The sequence below is a fragment of the Podarcis filfolensis genome (genome assembly GCF_964270895.1).
Source record: "Podarcis filfolensis genome assembly, chromosome: 4".
In the NCBI taxonomy this organism is placed as follows: domain Eukaryota; kingdom Metazoa; phylum Chordata; class Lepidosauria; order Squamata; family Lacertidae; genus Podarcis; species Podarcis filfolensis.
The window spans coordinates 98,421,067-98,438,184 of NC_139607.1; the positions used below are offsets into that span (position 1 = coordinate 98,421,067).

General features: G+C 46.6%; 1 protein-coding gene and 1 long non-coding RNA gene across 5 annotated transcripts in view; one reads left to right on the forward strand and one right to left on the reverse strand.

The window, feature by feature from the left end:
• The window catches only part of LOC310760677 (maestro heat-like repeat-containing protein family member 7), a 70,051-nt gene that overhangs the window by 45,856 nt on the left and 7,077 nt on the right, over window positions 1–17,118 (reverse strand). For 3 of the 4 annotated variants that reach the window (XM_083609596.1, XM_083609595.1, XM_083609593.1), the window contains exons 1-2: window positions 5,060–5,191; window positions 2,593–2,840 (exon numbers count right to left, since the gene is read on the reverse strand). In XM_083609596.1, the coding sequence (XP_083465722.1) occupies window positions 2,593–2,839 (247 nt within the window). In that variant the 5' untranslated portion in view covers window position 2,840; window positions 5,060–5,191. Of the gene's footprint in view, window positions 1–2,592; window positions 2,841–5,059; window positions 5,192–17,118 lie in introns of those variants that run through there. The other variant, XM_083609594.1, reaches the window with a different exon arrangement.
• On the forward strand, window positions 5,234–16,077 carry LOC310760993. The gene is made up of 2 exons (XR_014547161.1): window positions 5,234–5,329; window positions 15,500–16,077. It is a non-coding gene; the product is annotated as an uncharacterized lncRNA (long non-coding RNA).

The window sequence follows — 17,118 nt, forward strand, 5'->3', positions numbered from 1 at the left end:
CAGACTCCGCTAACCCAGAAATAGTACCTCGGGTTAAGTACTTTGCTTCAGGATGAGAACAGAAATCGCGCAGCAGCAGCGGGAGTCCCCATTAGCTAAAGTGGTACCTCAGGTTAAGAACAGTTTCAGGTTAAGAACAGACCTCCAGAACAAATTAAGTATTGGCAAAACCTGTTGGTGTTTTGCAACTTTCTGACTTGTTGCAGGACCTTAGCCAGACTAGCAGAGTAAACGCAGAATCCACGAAAGCAATTGGCAACTTGGCTGCAGACAGGATGGATGAAGCAGGAACCAGGAACTTGTAGTTAGGTGTTTATTATATATAGTGGACTACTTACAGGAACAGAACAGAACACAGATCTTTAGCTAGCTCTCTCTTACACGACTCACAACTCTCAACTCCTACACTGAACCTCATACCAGTTAGTAGGCCATTAATCATTATTCCCGTGAGAGAGCTTGACCAATCATGGAGCTGTCTCCATGCCTCTGTATCACCAGGCAGACTTAACACTTCACATTGCCTTGGCTGTCTGCCAAAGCCTAATTGACTCTGTATGAGTAGCTGCACGTATTCAGATTCCCAACATTAAGTTCTTAACCCGAGGTACCACTGTACAGTCATACCATGGGTTACAGACGCTTAAGGTTGCATTTTTTTGGGTTGCGGACTGCCGAAACCCAGAAGTACCGGAACGGGTTACTTCCAGGTTTCAGTGGTCGCGCATGCGCAGAAGCACTAGATTGCGCTTTGTGCATGCACAGACGCACCGAATCGCAACCCACGCGTACGCAGATGCGCCGCTGCGAGTTGCGGACACTAGGTTGCGAATGTGCATCCCGCACGGATCACGTTCGCAACCCGAGCATCCACTGTACTCTCCTAATGGGGATTCAGGGTCCCTTGATAAGTATGGATCTAACAGTTTGCTCCAGAGGTAGTTTGCCTGTAGCAGGGGTGGGCCAAATACGCATAGCTGTCAACCGTCCCTTATTTGGCGGGAAACTCCCTTATCCCAGCGCCGTGTCCCGCTGCTGTCCCTTATTGATGATGTCCCTTAAATTTCCCGGGTTTCAAAGGAAGCAGCTCCTCTCCCTCCCTCCCTCCCTGCCGGCCAGGGAGGAGGGAGGCTCCAACTGTGTTGCTTGGCTGTGTTGCTCACCCAATAAGGAGTCTAAGAATGACTGGGGGGTGGAGCTTGCATGCCTTGTGCCAATCAAATTGGCCTCATTGCCTGGGGTCTCGCCTTTGCTCAGCGCTTCCCAGGGAACCATCGCTTGAGGCTTTGTTTGGCTGCTGGCTGGGCTTTCTGCTTTTGGCTAGGAGGGGCTCAGAAGTTGAACATACCTGTGCCCAGAAAATCCCTTATTTTGGCTGCTGATCCCTTATTTTCGAGGCTGCTGGTCCCTTATTTTCAAATCTGTAAGTTGGCAGCTATGCAAATGCGGGGGCCAAATTCAGCCTGCTTGGCACCTCTCCCTGGCCTGCAGGACTTTCTCCAGGCCACCCACCCCTCCTCTCTAGGTCACCTGCCCTGGATGGAGAATAGAGAGGAGTGAAATCAGCCTATGCTGCAAAGCTAAGCATCTTGTTCATTGCCCCGCCCACTTTTACCTCTGGCCCCGCCCACCAATGGCATGTGCCCCCCCCCCCAGAAGAGAGGGCAGCCCTCAGTCTGCAAAAGATCTCCCAGCCTTGGCCTGCAGGATCCATGAAAGCTTTCCTCAATTTCTGTGTGTGCATGTGATATAGAATTAAGACCTTGGGGTGCTGTCAGATGCCAGTCTACCAGAGAAGCGTGTGAGAAGGTCTGAGCAGTGCCGGATTTACATATAAGCTAAACAAGTTATAGCTTAGGGCCCCCCAAAAAATTTAAAGGGGAAAGAAACCTGGATGTACATTTCCAAAATATAAGATAAAAAACAAATTACTTTGATAAAATACATATTTTGTTATGTGCAAATGGCATTAGATACCTATTAGGTCTATAAATTACCATATAACATATATTCAACAGAAAAAACAGCGACAATTTGTTGTTGACAAAGGACAGATGGACATATATTAAGGGCCCCATGATCTTCAGTAGCTTAGGGCCTCATCAAACCTAAATCCGGCCCTGGGTCTGAGCTGCAGAGAGCTGGTTGCTGCAGCTCAGACCACATGGCTCTTACAAGCCGCACTTGAATTCCTATACCAATAATTTGGGAACTCTCACCACTGTAACTAAGCCAGGTTTTACTGCCGGTGCAAGTTTTCTGATGGATGTGTGGAAAAGCACATGAACCTGACATTTGAAGAGTTTGTAAGTAAACCCATTTTTAACTTACCAAACCTGTGGTCTTTTCCTATGCTTGGGGCAGCAGGGACTGTTCGGTTACTCACAAAGGCATATTTTAAAGGCCTAACAGCCGATATTGCTGCCTATTTCACTTTGCTGCATATTATAAATCTCTGCTGGAATTCCTTCACCAAAGAGCACTAGCCCCAAACCTGGAACTTGGCATCTAGGAATTATCCTTTCATATGTATTTGTTTTCCCTCGCATCCACAATTACAACGCAATCTGAGGTGCAGAGACCTCACTTTACCTGAAGTCATGGTTTTTCGTCGCCTCGTCTTTTCTTTCTTTCCCTTCCGGTAGATTTTCTTGAGGCATCGAAGCAGCGGCCCGCTTTCATCCGTGATAGACTCTGTTGTGTCATCCTGCAAGTCCCCTTGGCTCAGATCTGTCCCGCTCTGGCTACCCAGAAAAATTTCAGAATCTTCCCACCCCAGGGGGGAAGACCCTCGGAAGATGTCATCTTCATAGTCTCCCAGGTAGCTGCTCAAATCCATTCTGTAACAGACAGGAAGAAGGGACACCTCAAAAACAAAAGGTAAGGTAAAGGTAAAGGAATAGAATAGAACAGAATAGAATTTATTATTTATACCCCGCCCATCTGGCTGGGTTTCCCCAGCCACTCTGGGCAGCTTCCAACAAAGTATTAAAATACAGTGGTCTGTTAAACATTAAAAGCATTAAAAGCTTCCCTAAAGAGGGCTGCCTTCAGATGCCTTCTAAAAGTCTGGTAGTTGTTCTTCTTCTTGACATCTGGTGGGAGGGCGTTCCACAGGGCGGGTGCCACTACCAAAAAGGCCCTCTGCCTCGTTCCCTGTAACCTCACTTCTCGCAGCGAGGGAACCGCCAGAAGGCCCTCGGAGCTGGATGGACCTCAGCGTCTGGGCAGAACGATGGAAGTGGAGACGCTCCTTCAGGTATACTGGACCGAGGCTGTTTAGGGCTTTAAAGGTCAGCACCAACACTTTGAATTGTGCTTGGAAACGTACTGGGAGCCAATGTAGGTCTTTCGGCGGCCGCTCCCAGTCACCAGTCTAGCTGCCACATTCTGGATTAGTTGTAGTTTGCGGGTCACCTTCAAAGGTAGTCCCACACAGAGCACATGGCAGTAGTCCCAGCGGGAGATAACTAGAGCATGCACCACTCTGGGGAGACAGTCTGCGGGCAGGTAGGGTCTCATCCTGCGTACCAGATGGAGCTGATAAACAGCTGCCCTGGACACAGAATTGACCTGTGCCTCCATGGACAGCCGTGAGTCCAAAATGACTCCCAGGCTGCGCACCTGGTCCTTCAGGGGCACAGTTACCCCATTCAGGACCAGGGAGTCCTCCACACCCGCCCGCCTCCTGTCCCCCCAAAAACAGTACTTCTGTCTTGTCAGGATTCAACCTCAATCTGTTAGCTGCCATCCATCCTCCAACCGCCTCCAGGCACTCACAGAGGACTTTCACCGCCTTCACTGGTTCTGATTTGAAAGAGAGGTAGAGCTGGGACAGAGTGACAGGAGCTCACTCCGTCGCGGGGATTCGAACCGCCAACCTTCCAATCGGCAAGCCCAAGAGGCTCAGTGCTTTAGACCACAGCGCCACCAAGGCAGCTAGGCTGTCCTGTTAGAGCTTTTCATTTGGCGGCCCTCCTTATTAGGGTTGACAAAGTGCATAAATCAACCATGGAACTCACCCCCACTGGAAGCAGTGATGGCTTTAAAAGAGGACTGGAGAAATTCATGAAGGATAAGGTTACCAACGGCTGCTAGCCGCAATAGCTATGCTCTGCCTCTACAGCTGGAAGCAGCAATGATTCTGAATCCCTGCTGCTGGAAACCACAGGAAGGGAGATAATTGCTTTTGTGCTCAGATCCTGCTTGCAGGTTCCCCGAAAGAGACCAATGAGAGGACAGGTTGATGGACTAAATGGGCCACTGGCCTGATTCAGACAGACTCTTCTGATGTTGTTATGCCATTCAAGGACCCCATTATTATAACTTAAGCAAACATATATGGGCAGGAGCTTCTCAAATATATAAAAAATCACAGTCCTAGTTATGGATGCAAAGGATGCAGGAGAAAACTGGTTCTGTTTGCATTTTAATATGACCCTGCCCAATTTGCTCTTCCTGAAACTATACACCAACCGAAACCTGTGGAAATTCTCCGTTTTCCCAATCTATTCTTGTGATGCAGCTCTTCAAACAAAATTTGGGCACAGCGATGTATATATTAGGCGAGAGCGTGCCTAAAAACACATAAACTCATGAAAACGACATACAAAATGCATTGTATTTCTTACAAAAAGGTGCCCTTTTTTGGCAAAAAGCACATACAAAAATGTGTATATTGTGAGAAGTTTTTATGAAATTGAAAGGTTCCTGCATCTGTAATGTGGATGCTGCTGGCGAGCTGGTGGTGGTGCAAATCAAGAGGGTAAAATAATGATTCCATCATTATTTAGAATCATAGAATCATAGAGTTGGAATCATAGAATCATAGAGTTGCAATGGAACCCCATTCCAACCTCCTTGTAATGCAGGAATCTCAGCTAAAGCATCCATGACAGATGGCCCTCCAACCTCTGCCTGGAAACCTCCAGGGAAGGAGAGGGTCTTAATTTATCTGTGTTGTAGATGCACTGTGTGACTTCACCTTTCCTAACGAACTGAGATGATGCAAGCAGCTTATTCCTCCAGAAAAAAAGGACCACAGATCTGTAGCACTTACTGTCTGGCTGAGAGTAGATTTGATCTTCGGTTCACTCCAGGCAAGCAGCTCAAGAGGCAAAACTCAGCCTTACATCGCAACAAGGGCAACTAGTGCTGGGGAGGGGGGGCAATTCACTGGGTGGAGGGTTTACACTGCAGCTGGATGGGGTCACCCGGGAAACCGCAGGGCAGAGTTGCTATGAAAACACACAGGTAATAAAGGGTGGACCAAGGTGACCCGGCGATGTGGTCCCTGGGCTCACGAAGCTTTTCTCAACGTTGAGTTCAGGTGAGTTTATAAAATTAGGGATGGATTGGAGAAAGGGGATAGAGAAAAGGTTTTCCTCCCTCTCTCATCATGCTACAACTCATGGTCGGAAGATTTCAGGGCAGATAAAAGAAAGCATGACTGTACTTGTTAAACCACGGGTAGGCAAACTAAGGCCCGGGGGCCAGATCCGGGCCAATTGCCTTCTAAATCCGGCCCGCGGACGGTCCGGGAATAAGCGTGTTTTTACATGAGTAGAATGTGCCCTTTTATTTAAAATGCTTCTCTGGGTTATTCGTGGGGCCTGCCTGGTGTTTTTACATGAGTAGAATGTGTGCTTTTATTTAAAATGCATCTCTGGGTTATTTAAAGGATGTGGATGGCGCTGTGGGTTAAACCACAGAGCCTAGGACTTGCCGATCAGTAGGTCGGCAGTTCGAATCCCCGTGACGGGGTGAGCTCCCGTTGCTCGGTCCCTGCTCCTGCCAACTTAGCAGTTCAAAAGCACGTCAAAGTGCAAGTAGATAAATAGGTACCGCTCCGGCGGGAAGGTAAACGGCGTTTCCGTGTGCTGCTCTGGTTTGCCAGAAGCGGCTTAGTCATGCTCGCCACATGACCCGGAAGCTGTACGCCGGCTCCCTCGGCCAGTAAAGCGAGATGAGGGCCGCAACCCCAGAGGCGGCCACAACTGGACCTAATGGTCATGGGTCCCTTTACCTTTACCTAGGTTATTTGTGGGGCATAGGAATTCGTTCATTATTATTTTTTCAAAATATAGTCCGGCTCCCCCACAGGCTCTGAGGGACAGTGGACCGGCCCCCTGCTGAAAAAGTTTGCTGACCCCTGTGTTAAACTATGGAACTCCGCCATAGGAAGCAGGGATGGCCACTAACCTGGATGGCTTTGGAAGAGGGTTAGACAAATTCACGGAGGAGAAGGCTGAATTTCTGAGCTCCGCACTGCCTCCAGCGCAATGCTTTTGAACACCAGGTGTTGGAAAACTCAGGAGGGGAGAGTTGCTCTTGTGGTGGGGTTCTCTTTTGGGTTTCCCAGAGACATCTGTTTGGCCACTGTGAGAAGAGGATGCTGGTCTAGACGGACCATTGGCTGGATCCAGCAGGGTTCGTCTTATGTTCTTATACTGAGTAGTTTCAAAGTCTGGCACTGCTCTCAAAGATGGATTATGCATTGATAGGCTAACAGGTCTGGCACACTTCCAGTCCATGTTTTTGTCATTGAATTCTACTCGATATTGATCCAGAGCAGATTCCAACGTATAGTTAGCAGAGCAAAAACTTTAACACGTTGCAGGATTCCCCCCCCCAAAAAAAATAGACAATTGTATCTCATCCAGCAGAGCTTTACTGCTACTGAAGGCAAATGAGCGTAATGGTCACAAATCCAATACATTCAGGATTGGCACCGGCCATAAGAAATCCAGTTGCAGTAGACTTTACTTAAACTTACAATAACTTGCAAAAATACCACAGTGGTACCTCGGGTTAAGTACTTAATTTGTTCTGGAGGTCCGTTCTTAACCTGAAACTGTTCTTAACCTGAAGCACCACTTCAGCTAATGGGGCCTCCTGCAGCTTCCGCGCCGCTGGAGCCCGATTTCTGTTCTTATCCTGAAGCAAAGTTCTTAACCTGAAGCACTATTTCTGAGCTAGCGGAGTCTGTAACCTGAAGCATATGTAACCCGAGGTACCACTGTAAACCTTAACACTAAGCATACTGTGTACAGAACACACCAGAAAGGAAGAGAGATAGAAAGAGAAAGTGAAACCCAGGCTCCTTCTGGCCTTACTTCTATAGCCACCATGACCTTGACAGAAAAGAGATAACAGAACCAGTTTAATCCCACTGTACTCAGCTTCTCGGAAGGTATAACCCAAACATCAGGAACCTCCCGCTTGTTTCTTTCACACAGAGAAGCTTCCAGAACCCTCTTGAATTAAGTAGAATAGGTGTACCTTTCATAAGAAACCAGAGGCCTTTCTCCTGGGCATGGTAGGCCAATTGGTGTCAAGGAAAGATAGGATGTTCTTTATGTATGCTACAACAGCAGCAAGAGTTCTTTTAGCAAAGTATTGGAAGACACAAGAACTACCCACGCTGGAAGAGTGGCAGACGAAGGTGATAGACTATATGGGACTGGCCGAGATGACTGGCAGAATCCGCGACCAAGGAAAAGAGACGGTGGAAGAAGATTGGAAGAAATTTAAAGTTTATCTTAAGAACTGTTGTAAAATCAATGAGTGCTAAAATGTCATGGGTAACGTAAAACAGAATTGCAGCGATAAATGATTGGGTAAGAGAAAAAGGATTAAAGAAAGTGAATCATAAGTAATTGAAATTAGGGGTTGCTGAAAAAGTTTAAAACAGGGATGCAGAAAAGGGAGGTATGGGGAAGTCGTTGAAATAAGGCTTAAGAAAAAAAGGTAATGAAATTATATGTGTTTATATGTTTGTTTGTCTATGTATTGTTAGTTGTAATGTGTTTTAATTTATGTTGGAAAATCAATAAAAATTTATATTAAAAAAATGAATTAAGTAGAATAGGAAAGATATCTGCACATCGTATAATACTATCTGTACTAAGATATGCAATTTGACGGTTTTGCGGCAGGCATAGCTAACCTGTGGCACTTCAGATGTTGCTGGACTCCAGTTCCTATCATCCTTGACCACTGGACATGCTGGCTAGGGATGATGGGAGCTGCAGTCCAACAACATTGCTTAGCCACCCCAGTTTAGTGGACTTTTTATCCAGCCGTGATATAAAGAAGGGGTTTTATGTATGGGAATCCCCCCAGATCCTGGAGCTCGCCAGCCTAGCCCGCCCAATATTCCATCATAGAATCATAGAATTGTAGAGTTGGAAGGGACCCGAGGGTCATCTAGTCCAACCCCCTGCAATGCAGGAATCTCAGTGAAAGCATCCATGACAGATGACCAACCACCCTCTGCTTAAAAACTTCCTGTGAAGTAAAGTCCGCCATTCTGGCATTGAACAGCTCTTACTGTCAGAAAGTTCTTCCTGATGTTTAGTCTCCTTTCTTGGAACTTGAAGCCATGGGTTCAAGTCCTACCCTCTAGAGCAGGAGAACACAAGCTTGCTCCCTCTTCCATGGGACAGCCCGTCTAATGTTTGAAGATGGCCATCCTATCTCCTCTCAGATTCTTCATTTCCAGGCTAAATATACCCGAGTCCCTCAACCGTTCCTTGTAAGGCTGTGTTTCCAGAGGCGGGGAACAGGTATTGTATAACTGCAAATACTAGTGCAATAATTTTTACACACATTTTACTTATCAAGCAAAAATTAATTGATAATTGTTTAAGCAAAATATCTCTGGAATTCCTGAGTCATGTTACAACTTTATGGCACTTTGGAATTTGAAAGCTGAAAAATTCGACCCATCGCTGGATTACAATCCAGCTCAAGCCAGCAGGCACAATGGAGGGCAACATCTGGGTATGCTCACATTACCAGAGGAGGAAGGCTGTCACTAAATGGTCTCGGTCCTGTATACCTGAAGGAGCGTCTCCACCCCCATCATCCAGCCCAGACACGGAGGTCCAGCTCCGAGGAACTTCTGGTGGTTCCCTCCCTGCGAGAAGTGAGGTTACAGGGAACCAGGCAGAGGGCCTTCTCGGTAGTGGCGCCTGTCCTGTGGAACACCCTCCCACCAGATGTCAAGGTGATAAAACAACTATTCTACTTTTAAAAGACAACTGAAGGCAGCCCTGTTTAGGGAAGTTTTTAATGTCTGATGCTGTATTGTTTTTAATATTTGGGTGGAAGCCGCCCAGAGTAGCTGGGGAAACCCAGCCAGATGAATTATTATTATTATTATTATTATTATTATTATTATTAATTACTGAGAGTCTCCTGCTTTGTGTCCCAAGTCATGTGCTGTATGATAATGGCAAAATCTAATGGCAATGGCCTATTTCGACCTCCAGGAAGAACACCCCACAAAGAAATACACCTACTTATTCTGGGGGAACGCTGCCCCATCTAAAACCAGCCAGTAATTCCTGAGCCCTGGAACCACCGGCCAGGGAACCCCGATATTGGCAGGATTTAGCCTCATTTGATCAGTCTGCATCCAACCCATCATCACCTCCAGACCCCGGTCCAGTCCTTGCACGATTGCACCTGATTCAGGTGCTATGGAGAGACGGCTGGGCATCATCCGTGTACTGATGACAGAGCATGATGCAAATATGCAGTAAAATAAAAAGTAAAAGAAAATCTCTTCCATTCAGGTTGAAAGTATGGACCTGGTAACGTATACCGTGGCTGGAAGCAGCTTTTGGGACCCAAACATGGGACCTAGGGAAGGAAACATGTCATCAAGAGAAGGGTGATGACTCCGTTGCGTAGATGATAACAAAGTGGTGAGATGGAGAGCCAGCAAAACCTTTGCAAATTCTGCTAGGGCCGCATCTGACTTTGCATTCAATGAAACCGGGGAGAGATTTTTACCATTGTGATCAAGGAACAGCAGAGTCAACCTGAATGGGGGATGACATCACCGACAGCCAATCAGAGGGACGCTGCAGAATTCCAAAGCATCGCCCCACCATCTCCATAGCAAGGCTTTTGCTACAGAACAGGTTTCCCCAACCCGGTGCCCGCTGGAGGTTAGGGACTATAACTCTGCAGCAGAGCTGCCTGCCTAGCATTGATCTCGTGGGCATCCAACAAAGAGGAAGACTGGAAGATTCAGAGCAGATAAAAAAAAGGACTCCTTCACATTGCACGTAGTTTAACTGTGCAACTGCCTTAGGAGGCAATCCCAGTTTAAATTCTCAAACCTTTATTGGCATATATACAAGATTCCAGGAGGGTTCAGCTCAATAAAATCACTCATCAAAAACCTGCATCAAACACTTAAGTTGTATATTAACATTCACGAATGCTCATCGTATGTTGGTAAAACCTGGCTGCTATCTGCATCTTATCCTGGTACGCATGTGAGACCCTCCCTGCCCGCAGTCTCGCCAGAGTGGTGCATGCTCTAGTTATCTCTCGCTTGGACTACTGCAATGCGCTCTATGTGGGGCTACCTTTGAAGGTGACTCAGAAACTACAACTAATCCAGAATGCGGCAGCTAGGCGGGTGACTGGGAGCGGCCGCCGAGACCATATAACACCGGTCTTGAAATACCTACATTGGCTCCCAGTATGTTTCCGAGCACAATTCAAAGTGTTGGTGCTGACCTTGAAAGCCCTAAACGGCCTCAGTCCAGTATACCTGAAGGAGTGTCTCCACCCCCATCGTTCTGCCCGGATGCTGAGGTCCAGCGCCGAGGGCCTTCTAGCGGTTCTCTCACTGCGAGAAGCGAAGTTACAGGGAACCAGGCAGAGGGCATTCTCGATAGTGGCACCCGCCCTACGGAACGCCCTCCCACCAGATGTGAAGGAAATAAGCAGCTATCTTATCTTTAAAAGACATCTGAAGGCAGCCTGTTTAGGGAAATTTTTAATATTTAATGCTGTATTGTTTTTAACACTCAATTGGAAGCCGCCCAGAGTGGCTGGGGAAACTCAGCCAGATGTGCGGGGTATAAATAAATTATTATTATTATTATTATTATTATTATTATTATTATTATTATTAAGCTGGACTAGATGGGTCAATGGCTGGATCCAACAGGCCTCTTCTTACGTTCTTAACCTTTGGGTTCAATGGGACAAAAACACTCAGCTGCTGTGACCCCAGGTGAGACGAGAAACTCAGCTCAGGGCCAAGCCGCTTCACTTTATTTTTTTTAAATGCTTTTTATTGGTGTTTCATTTAATACAAACAAACAAAATACAGTAAAATTCAACAGTCATTTACCCACATTCTTTCCCCACACTCTGCTGAGCATTGACTTCCTTCCCTCCCTTCAACAGGTTTTCTTACGTCAGTTACTTTTCCACAGTTTCTTATTGTATCCATTCCGATCTACATCGTAAGATTTATTTCAGTCCTGCCAGAGTCTTCAAATTTCTATAATTATTATTTATGTACCCCATAAATTTACTCCTATCTTTTTGGAATTTTGTTTCCTCCCGATTTCTGGTTCTACAGGTCAGTTTTGGTAGTTCCACATAATCAACCATCTTCGTCTGCCACTCCTCTATTGTTGGTAATTCTGGTACTTTCCATTTTTGAGCTAACAAAGTTCTGGCAGCAGTCGTCACATACATAAATAACCTTTGATCTGCTTTTTCTATTTCCTCTCCCATCAAGCCGAGCAAGAAAGCTTCTGGCTTTTTCGGGAAAGTGTATTTAAATATAGTTTTCAATTCGTTATAAATCAGTTCCCAAAACTGTTTCATTTTCTCACATGTGTGATAGGAATTTTGAGATCTTAGATATATGGTAATGTTCATAACTGCACGTACATAGATCAGCACAGGAAGACCGACCTGAAGCCATTTTGATTCCTAAACTGAGCAAATGTTTTCTCTGCAAGGTCAAAGTGGAAAAGCCTCCCCATTGTCTTTCCCTTCACAAATCCTGTCTTAAGGGTATGTCTGTGTTTGAATAGGGTGTGAGCCTGTGACCTGGCCCAAGAACTAAGTATTTATCACTACAAAAGAATGGCCAGGCTCCCCAGGCAATCCAATCAAGTAACCTGCCAGACAGGAGATAAACAGCATCAGGAGAAAACAATATTCAAATTTCTCTTTTAGACTGCCTTTTCTGTGATGTAGGTATGATGTATCTGAGGGGTGGTCTTAGGTTACACCCCTTCTGTGATGTATGTATGATGTTTCTGGGGGTGGTCTTGATCTACAGGGTGGCAATTTCAAAAGTCTTTATAAGGCCTTGCATGCCATTTTTCTGGGTCCCTACTCTCTCCTGCGTGTGAGGGGAGCACCCTGTTGCAACAGATCAATAAAGATCAAGTTTACTAGCTGCTTTGCTTCTCAATATTCTCTGGTTGGCCTCTTGTTATTTTCTCCTACCAATAGGGAACCTATGTAAGGACTCTGTATGGGCTCTTGGGTACCCCATAAGGGAAAAGGGCAATTTTTATTTACAACAACATGTCCACCACATGTGGTAAAAATCTCCATCTTTATCTTTGCATTTCCAACGTGTCTTACTACTCATCCTGTACATTCTTGCCGCTTCACTTCGTTGTTGCTCCTCCTGCAGTGAGCCAGCATTGAAGATGCTCTTATTTTTTTAAAAAAACTGAGTTTAAGGTTTGCCAAAGGTTGGGAATTGTTAACGGAAACGCAGAGGGCTCTCTTGGACGAAATGAAGACACCAACCAGAGCAAAATCAGAGCAAAACAGCAGCCAGTAGGCTTGGTCTTTATTAGCAAAAGACTGTCGCGACAGGGCCCCCACCGCCCACGAGGTGAAGCAAGATGGAAGCCCCGAACAAAAGGAGACCTTCACTTTTATTACTTGCTAATCCCCTTGGATACACCCTCAAATTACATCATATTTACATCATGATTACATAGAGAACAGGAGGAGTCAAGGGAGGAGTCGGGCAGGTAACTCGAGCATCTTCACACCTGGCGAATGCCCCCGTCCCCCTTACTAGTGGAGAAACAAAGGGAAAGGGCGCCGCTTCCTGCCCCCTGGAGGGAACCCGGTCATAGTCCTTTTGTTATGACCGAAGCCGAATACACGATCATATGCAGGCTATTGTGTCTTCCGTCGGTTGGCCGTCTAAGCCCATCAAGCCGGCTATCAAGGTGTTCAGGTCATCCGGGTGGAGCGCTGTGTACGTGCCTGCTCGGTCGGGGGATTATGGCTGGTTGGTATCAAGCCACCCCCCTTTGATAGTCCTTGTGATTTGGAGCCGAATAAAAGTGGTCCGATGAAAATCCAAGGTACCGTTGATTTTTGGTGAATTTCCGAAGAAAGGGTTGTTGAAGTTCAAAGCACTTCCCAAATTTAGATACAATGTAGCAACATTTGATTAGATCAGTCACGGTCAATTGAGTCCGGAAACATTGTATTAGTGAGCTGTCAAAGTAGGGAAGCGGTGGATGCCGGCTGCAGTACCAGCGTAGCCGCCACTAGGGGCGCTGTTCGCTAACGCTGATTGGTCGAGACGGCAGCCGGCTGACCTCGAGTTCGTTCGCCCGGTCTACTGAAGGGAAATGCAAGAAGGAAGATCGGGATTCTATATAGTTTTGTCAAAATAGCGCTTCCTTATTTACGGAAGGCTTTGTTTAAGGAAGACAACCCTCTAAAGGGCCGTCTCCTGGATGGGGATAGGTGTGCGTGTGTGCGTGTGGTGCTTGTGCATTACGGGTGAGCGTGTGGAAAGGACGGGGGGGGGGTTTCCGGCCACAGAATGAACACACACACCAGCTTCAGGGACAAAGCGAAACATCCAGCCCCCAGAGTATCAGTGCCTCGTAATCTGAGACGTCCAGATAAAGCAGGACAGTATTGGTGTTAAATAAGTAACGATCAGACGAAAGGCATCCTGGAAAAAGGAGATTGATCTGTGTGTGCAGCTGGTCTCCTGGAGAGCCACCAAGGTCACCTTGCATGACCCTGAAAGGCTGATGCAATGTAAGAACCTAAGAATGCAAGAGTCTTGCTGGATCCATATAGGTCCATATGAGGTCCATATAGTTCAGCATCCTGGACTCATCTCAGGGACCAACCAGATGCCCCAATGGGATGCCCATTTGAGATTCCCAGCAAGTGGCATTCGGAAGCGGAGGTCTATCACTGTAGTCCTACAACAGCCATGCAAGGTGGGCCAGGACCCTGGTCTGGATAGAGGCAGAGGCTTAAAGCCCCCAGCCTTTCGCACTAGGTTCTGTGATAAGAATTTTAAGGTCTTAAGGTAAAGGGACCCCTGATCATTAGGTCCAGTCGTGGCCGACTCTGGGGTTGCGCCGCTCATCTCGCTTTACTGGCCGAGGGAGCTGGCGTACAGCTTCCGGGTCATGTGGCCAGCATGACTAAGCCGCTTCTGGCGAACCAGAGCAGCGCATGGGAACGCCGTTTACCTTCCTGCTGGAGCGGTACCTATTTATCTACTTGCACTTTGATGTGCTTTCGAACTGCTAGGTTGGCAGGAGCTGGGACCGAGCAAGGGGAGCTCACCCCGTCACGGGGATTCAAACCGCCAACCTTCTGATCGGCAAGTCCTAGGCTCTGTGGTTTAACCCTTAGATATGTAATAAATCTTCATAAATGTACCAAGCAAACATGTACATAAATATATAAACCACATGTCTGAAAACCCCACAGAAAAAAGTCCTGGACAAATTGACCTCAGCTATTTCTCTGTAAGGTCAAAGTGGGAAACCTCCCGATTGTCTTTTTCCTTCACAAATCGTGTCTTAAGGGCACATTTAAGATATGAATAGGATGTGAGGCTGTGACCTGGCTCAGGAACTATGTATTTATCATTACAAAAGACTGGCCATGCTCCGCAGGCAATCCAATCAAGTGACCATTAAACAGGTAACCTGGCAGACGGGAGGTAAACAAACCACTCAGATTTCTGCTGTAGACCGCCCCTTCTGTGATGTATGTATTATGTATGGAGGGGTGGTCTTGAGCTCCAGGGCAGGGAATTTAAAATGTCTGTTTAAGGCCTTGCGTGCCATTGTTCTGGGTTCCTCTTCCCTCCTGCGTGTGGTGAGTGAGGACCCTGTTGAAACAGATCAATGAAGATCAGGCTTACTAGCTGCTTTGCTTCTCAATATTCTCTGGTTGGCCTCTGTTATTTTTCTCCTACCAATAGGGAACCTACGTAAGGATTCTATATGGGCTCTTGGACACCCCATAAGGGGGGAAAAGGGGATTTTTTTTTGTTTACAACAGTTCCCAATTCAGATCAGGCCCCTGGGTTGGCAATTTGTGTTTGTTTGTTTTAAAAAAACCTAGCACCTATGGGCACGGATGCAGAGCTAATGTATCATCCAATTTAGTCCCCAGTAAGCACACAGGTTTGCATTGTGGAATTAAGGGTTTACACAAAAGGAAGTCCTGCCAGTCCATTGAGGCTTCTTCTCAGGAAAGCAGGTTTAGGAGTTCAGTCTCTATCTGCTCGTGAGACACACTTTTCTTTAGGGTTTCACTCGTTCCAGAGCTAAACGCATTTATTCTTTTTCCCTTGTGCAATTTTACGATAACAAGGCTCGTACTGATAAACAGCAAAACAATGGCATCTGATTAAATGTAATTTAATTTACAGATGAAAGCTGCACCCGTCTGAAAATCACTGAAACCTCTTTACAGATATGAAAAGAGCGAAAGGAATGAAGAGCAATTACGCCAAGTCCTGTGCAGGATAAAATACTGTCATCTGTCACCCCTGCTTTGTGACCATCATTTTTGTGTTTATACAAAAGCAGACCCACTACTTGTGTTTCTGGGGGAGATGGGCATACATTGCTTCAGGGGTGGGGTGCCCCTCCAGCACCCAGAGACACGCAAACAGCTCCATCGCCACAGCCTTCCTGCCCAGATGATCCAGATTTCTCTGCAATGCCTGTGGTCACCATGGCAACAGAAGACTTGATAATGCATTCAGGGATGCCTGTGCTTCCTCCTCTAGCAGCAGGCTTTAAGGGGAAGGCCAGCCTCCAGACATCCTGTGAAAATTCCTTTATTTGAGCTTTTGAGTCAGAGTCCAGCCTCAGAACATATTTCAGATATCTAAGTTGCATGCACATCTTCTGTATATTGGGGCAGCCCCTCCCCACCCTGTACATCAGCCTCCCCGTTTTTGTCTTTGAAGGACGTCTTATTAAAATGTTGATATTTGTTTTACACATGTAATTGGGGTTATTATTTTTTAATTGTGTTCTTTAAATTTCCCCTGAGACCCCTGTCCTCCAAAATACATTATGAAAACCTATATTCCATCACATACACCACAACTTTATACACCTGTAAAACACGTTCTTATTAAGGGATCCACAAATTAGTCTAAACCTTTGGAACTCGTCTTTGGGTTTTCGGGGGGGGGGGATGTTTACACGAAACCTGGATTTCTGAAGGTTACAGTTTGCTTGTGGACAGTTCTCATAGACACCTGGTTGAACTAGACAGGGCACTGGCCGGATCCAGCAGCCTCTTATATTTTTGAATGCCTTCTCCTGGGTCAAACTATTGGTACATTTAAGCTGCTGTTGTTTACCCTGATTGAAGCCTGCAGTTCATGGTGTCTGGCAAAGATCCAGGACTGATCCATTTGCGGGCTTTGCCCTAAAAGAACTAGACAGCAGGATAAGTCTATCTATAGCTACTCATATTGCCAGGATGCCTAGATGCTTCTTCGATGGAAGGAGGCAGTAACACTTCTGAATAACACTTGCTGGAAGCAGATGGAGAAGAGAGTGGTCTTGTGCTCTGCTTGTGGGTTTCCTTTTGAGGTATCTGGCCTGATCTAGCGGGGCTTTGCATTCATAAGATTCTCCCAATACCAGAGAGAAAAATCTCACACAGGGGGACTTTGGGCCAGTCATTGCCTTTCAGCCTAACTGGTGGCGCTGTGGTTTAAACCACAGAGCCTCTTGGGCTTGCTGATCGGAAGGTCAGCGGTTCGAATCCCCACGACGGGATAAGCTCCCGTTGTTCTGTCCCAGCTCCTGCCAACCTAGCAGTTCAAAAGCATGCCAGTGCAAGTAGATAAATAGGTACCGCTCTGGCGGGAAGCTAAACGGCGTTTCTGTGCACTCTGGTTTCCGTTATGGTGTCCCGTTGCGCCAGAAACGGTTTACTCCTGCTGGCCACGACCTGGAAAGCTGTTTGTGGACAAACACCGACTCTGTCGGCCTGAAAGCGAGATGAGCGCCACAACCCCATAGT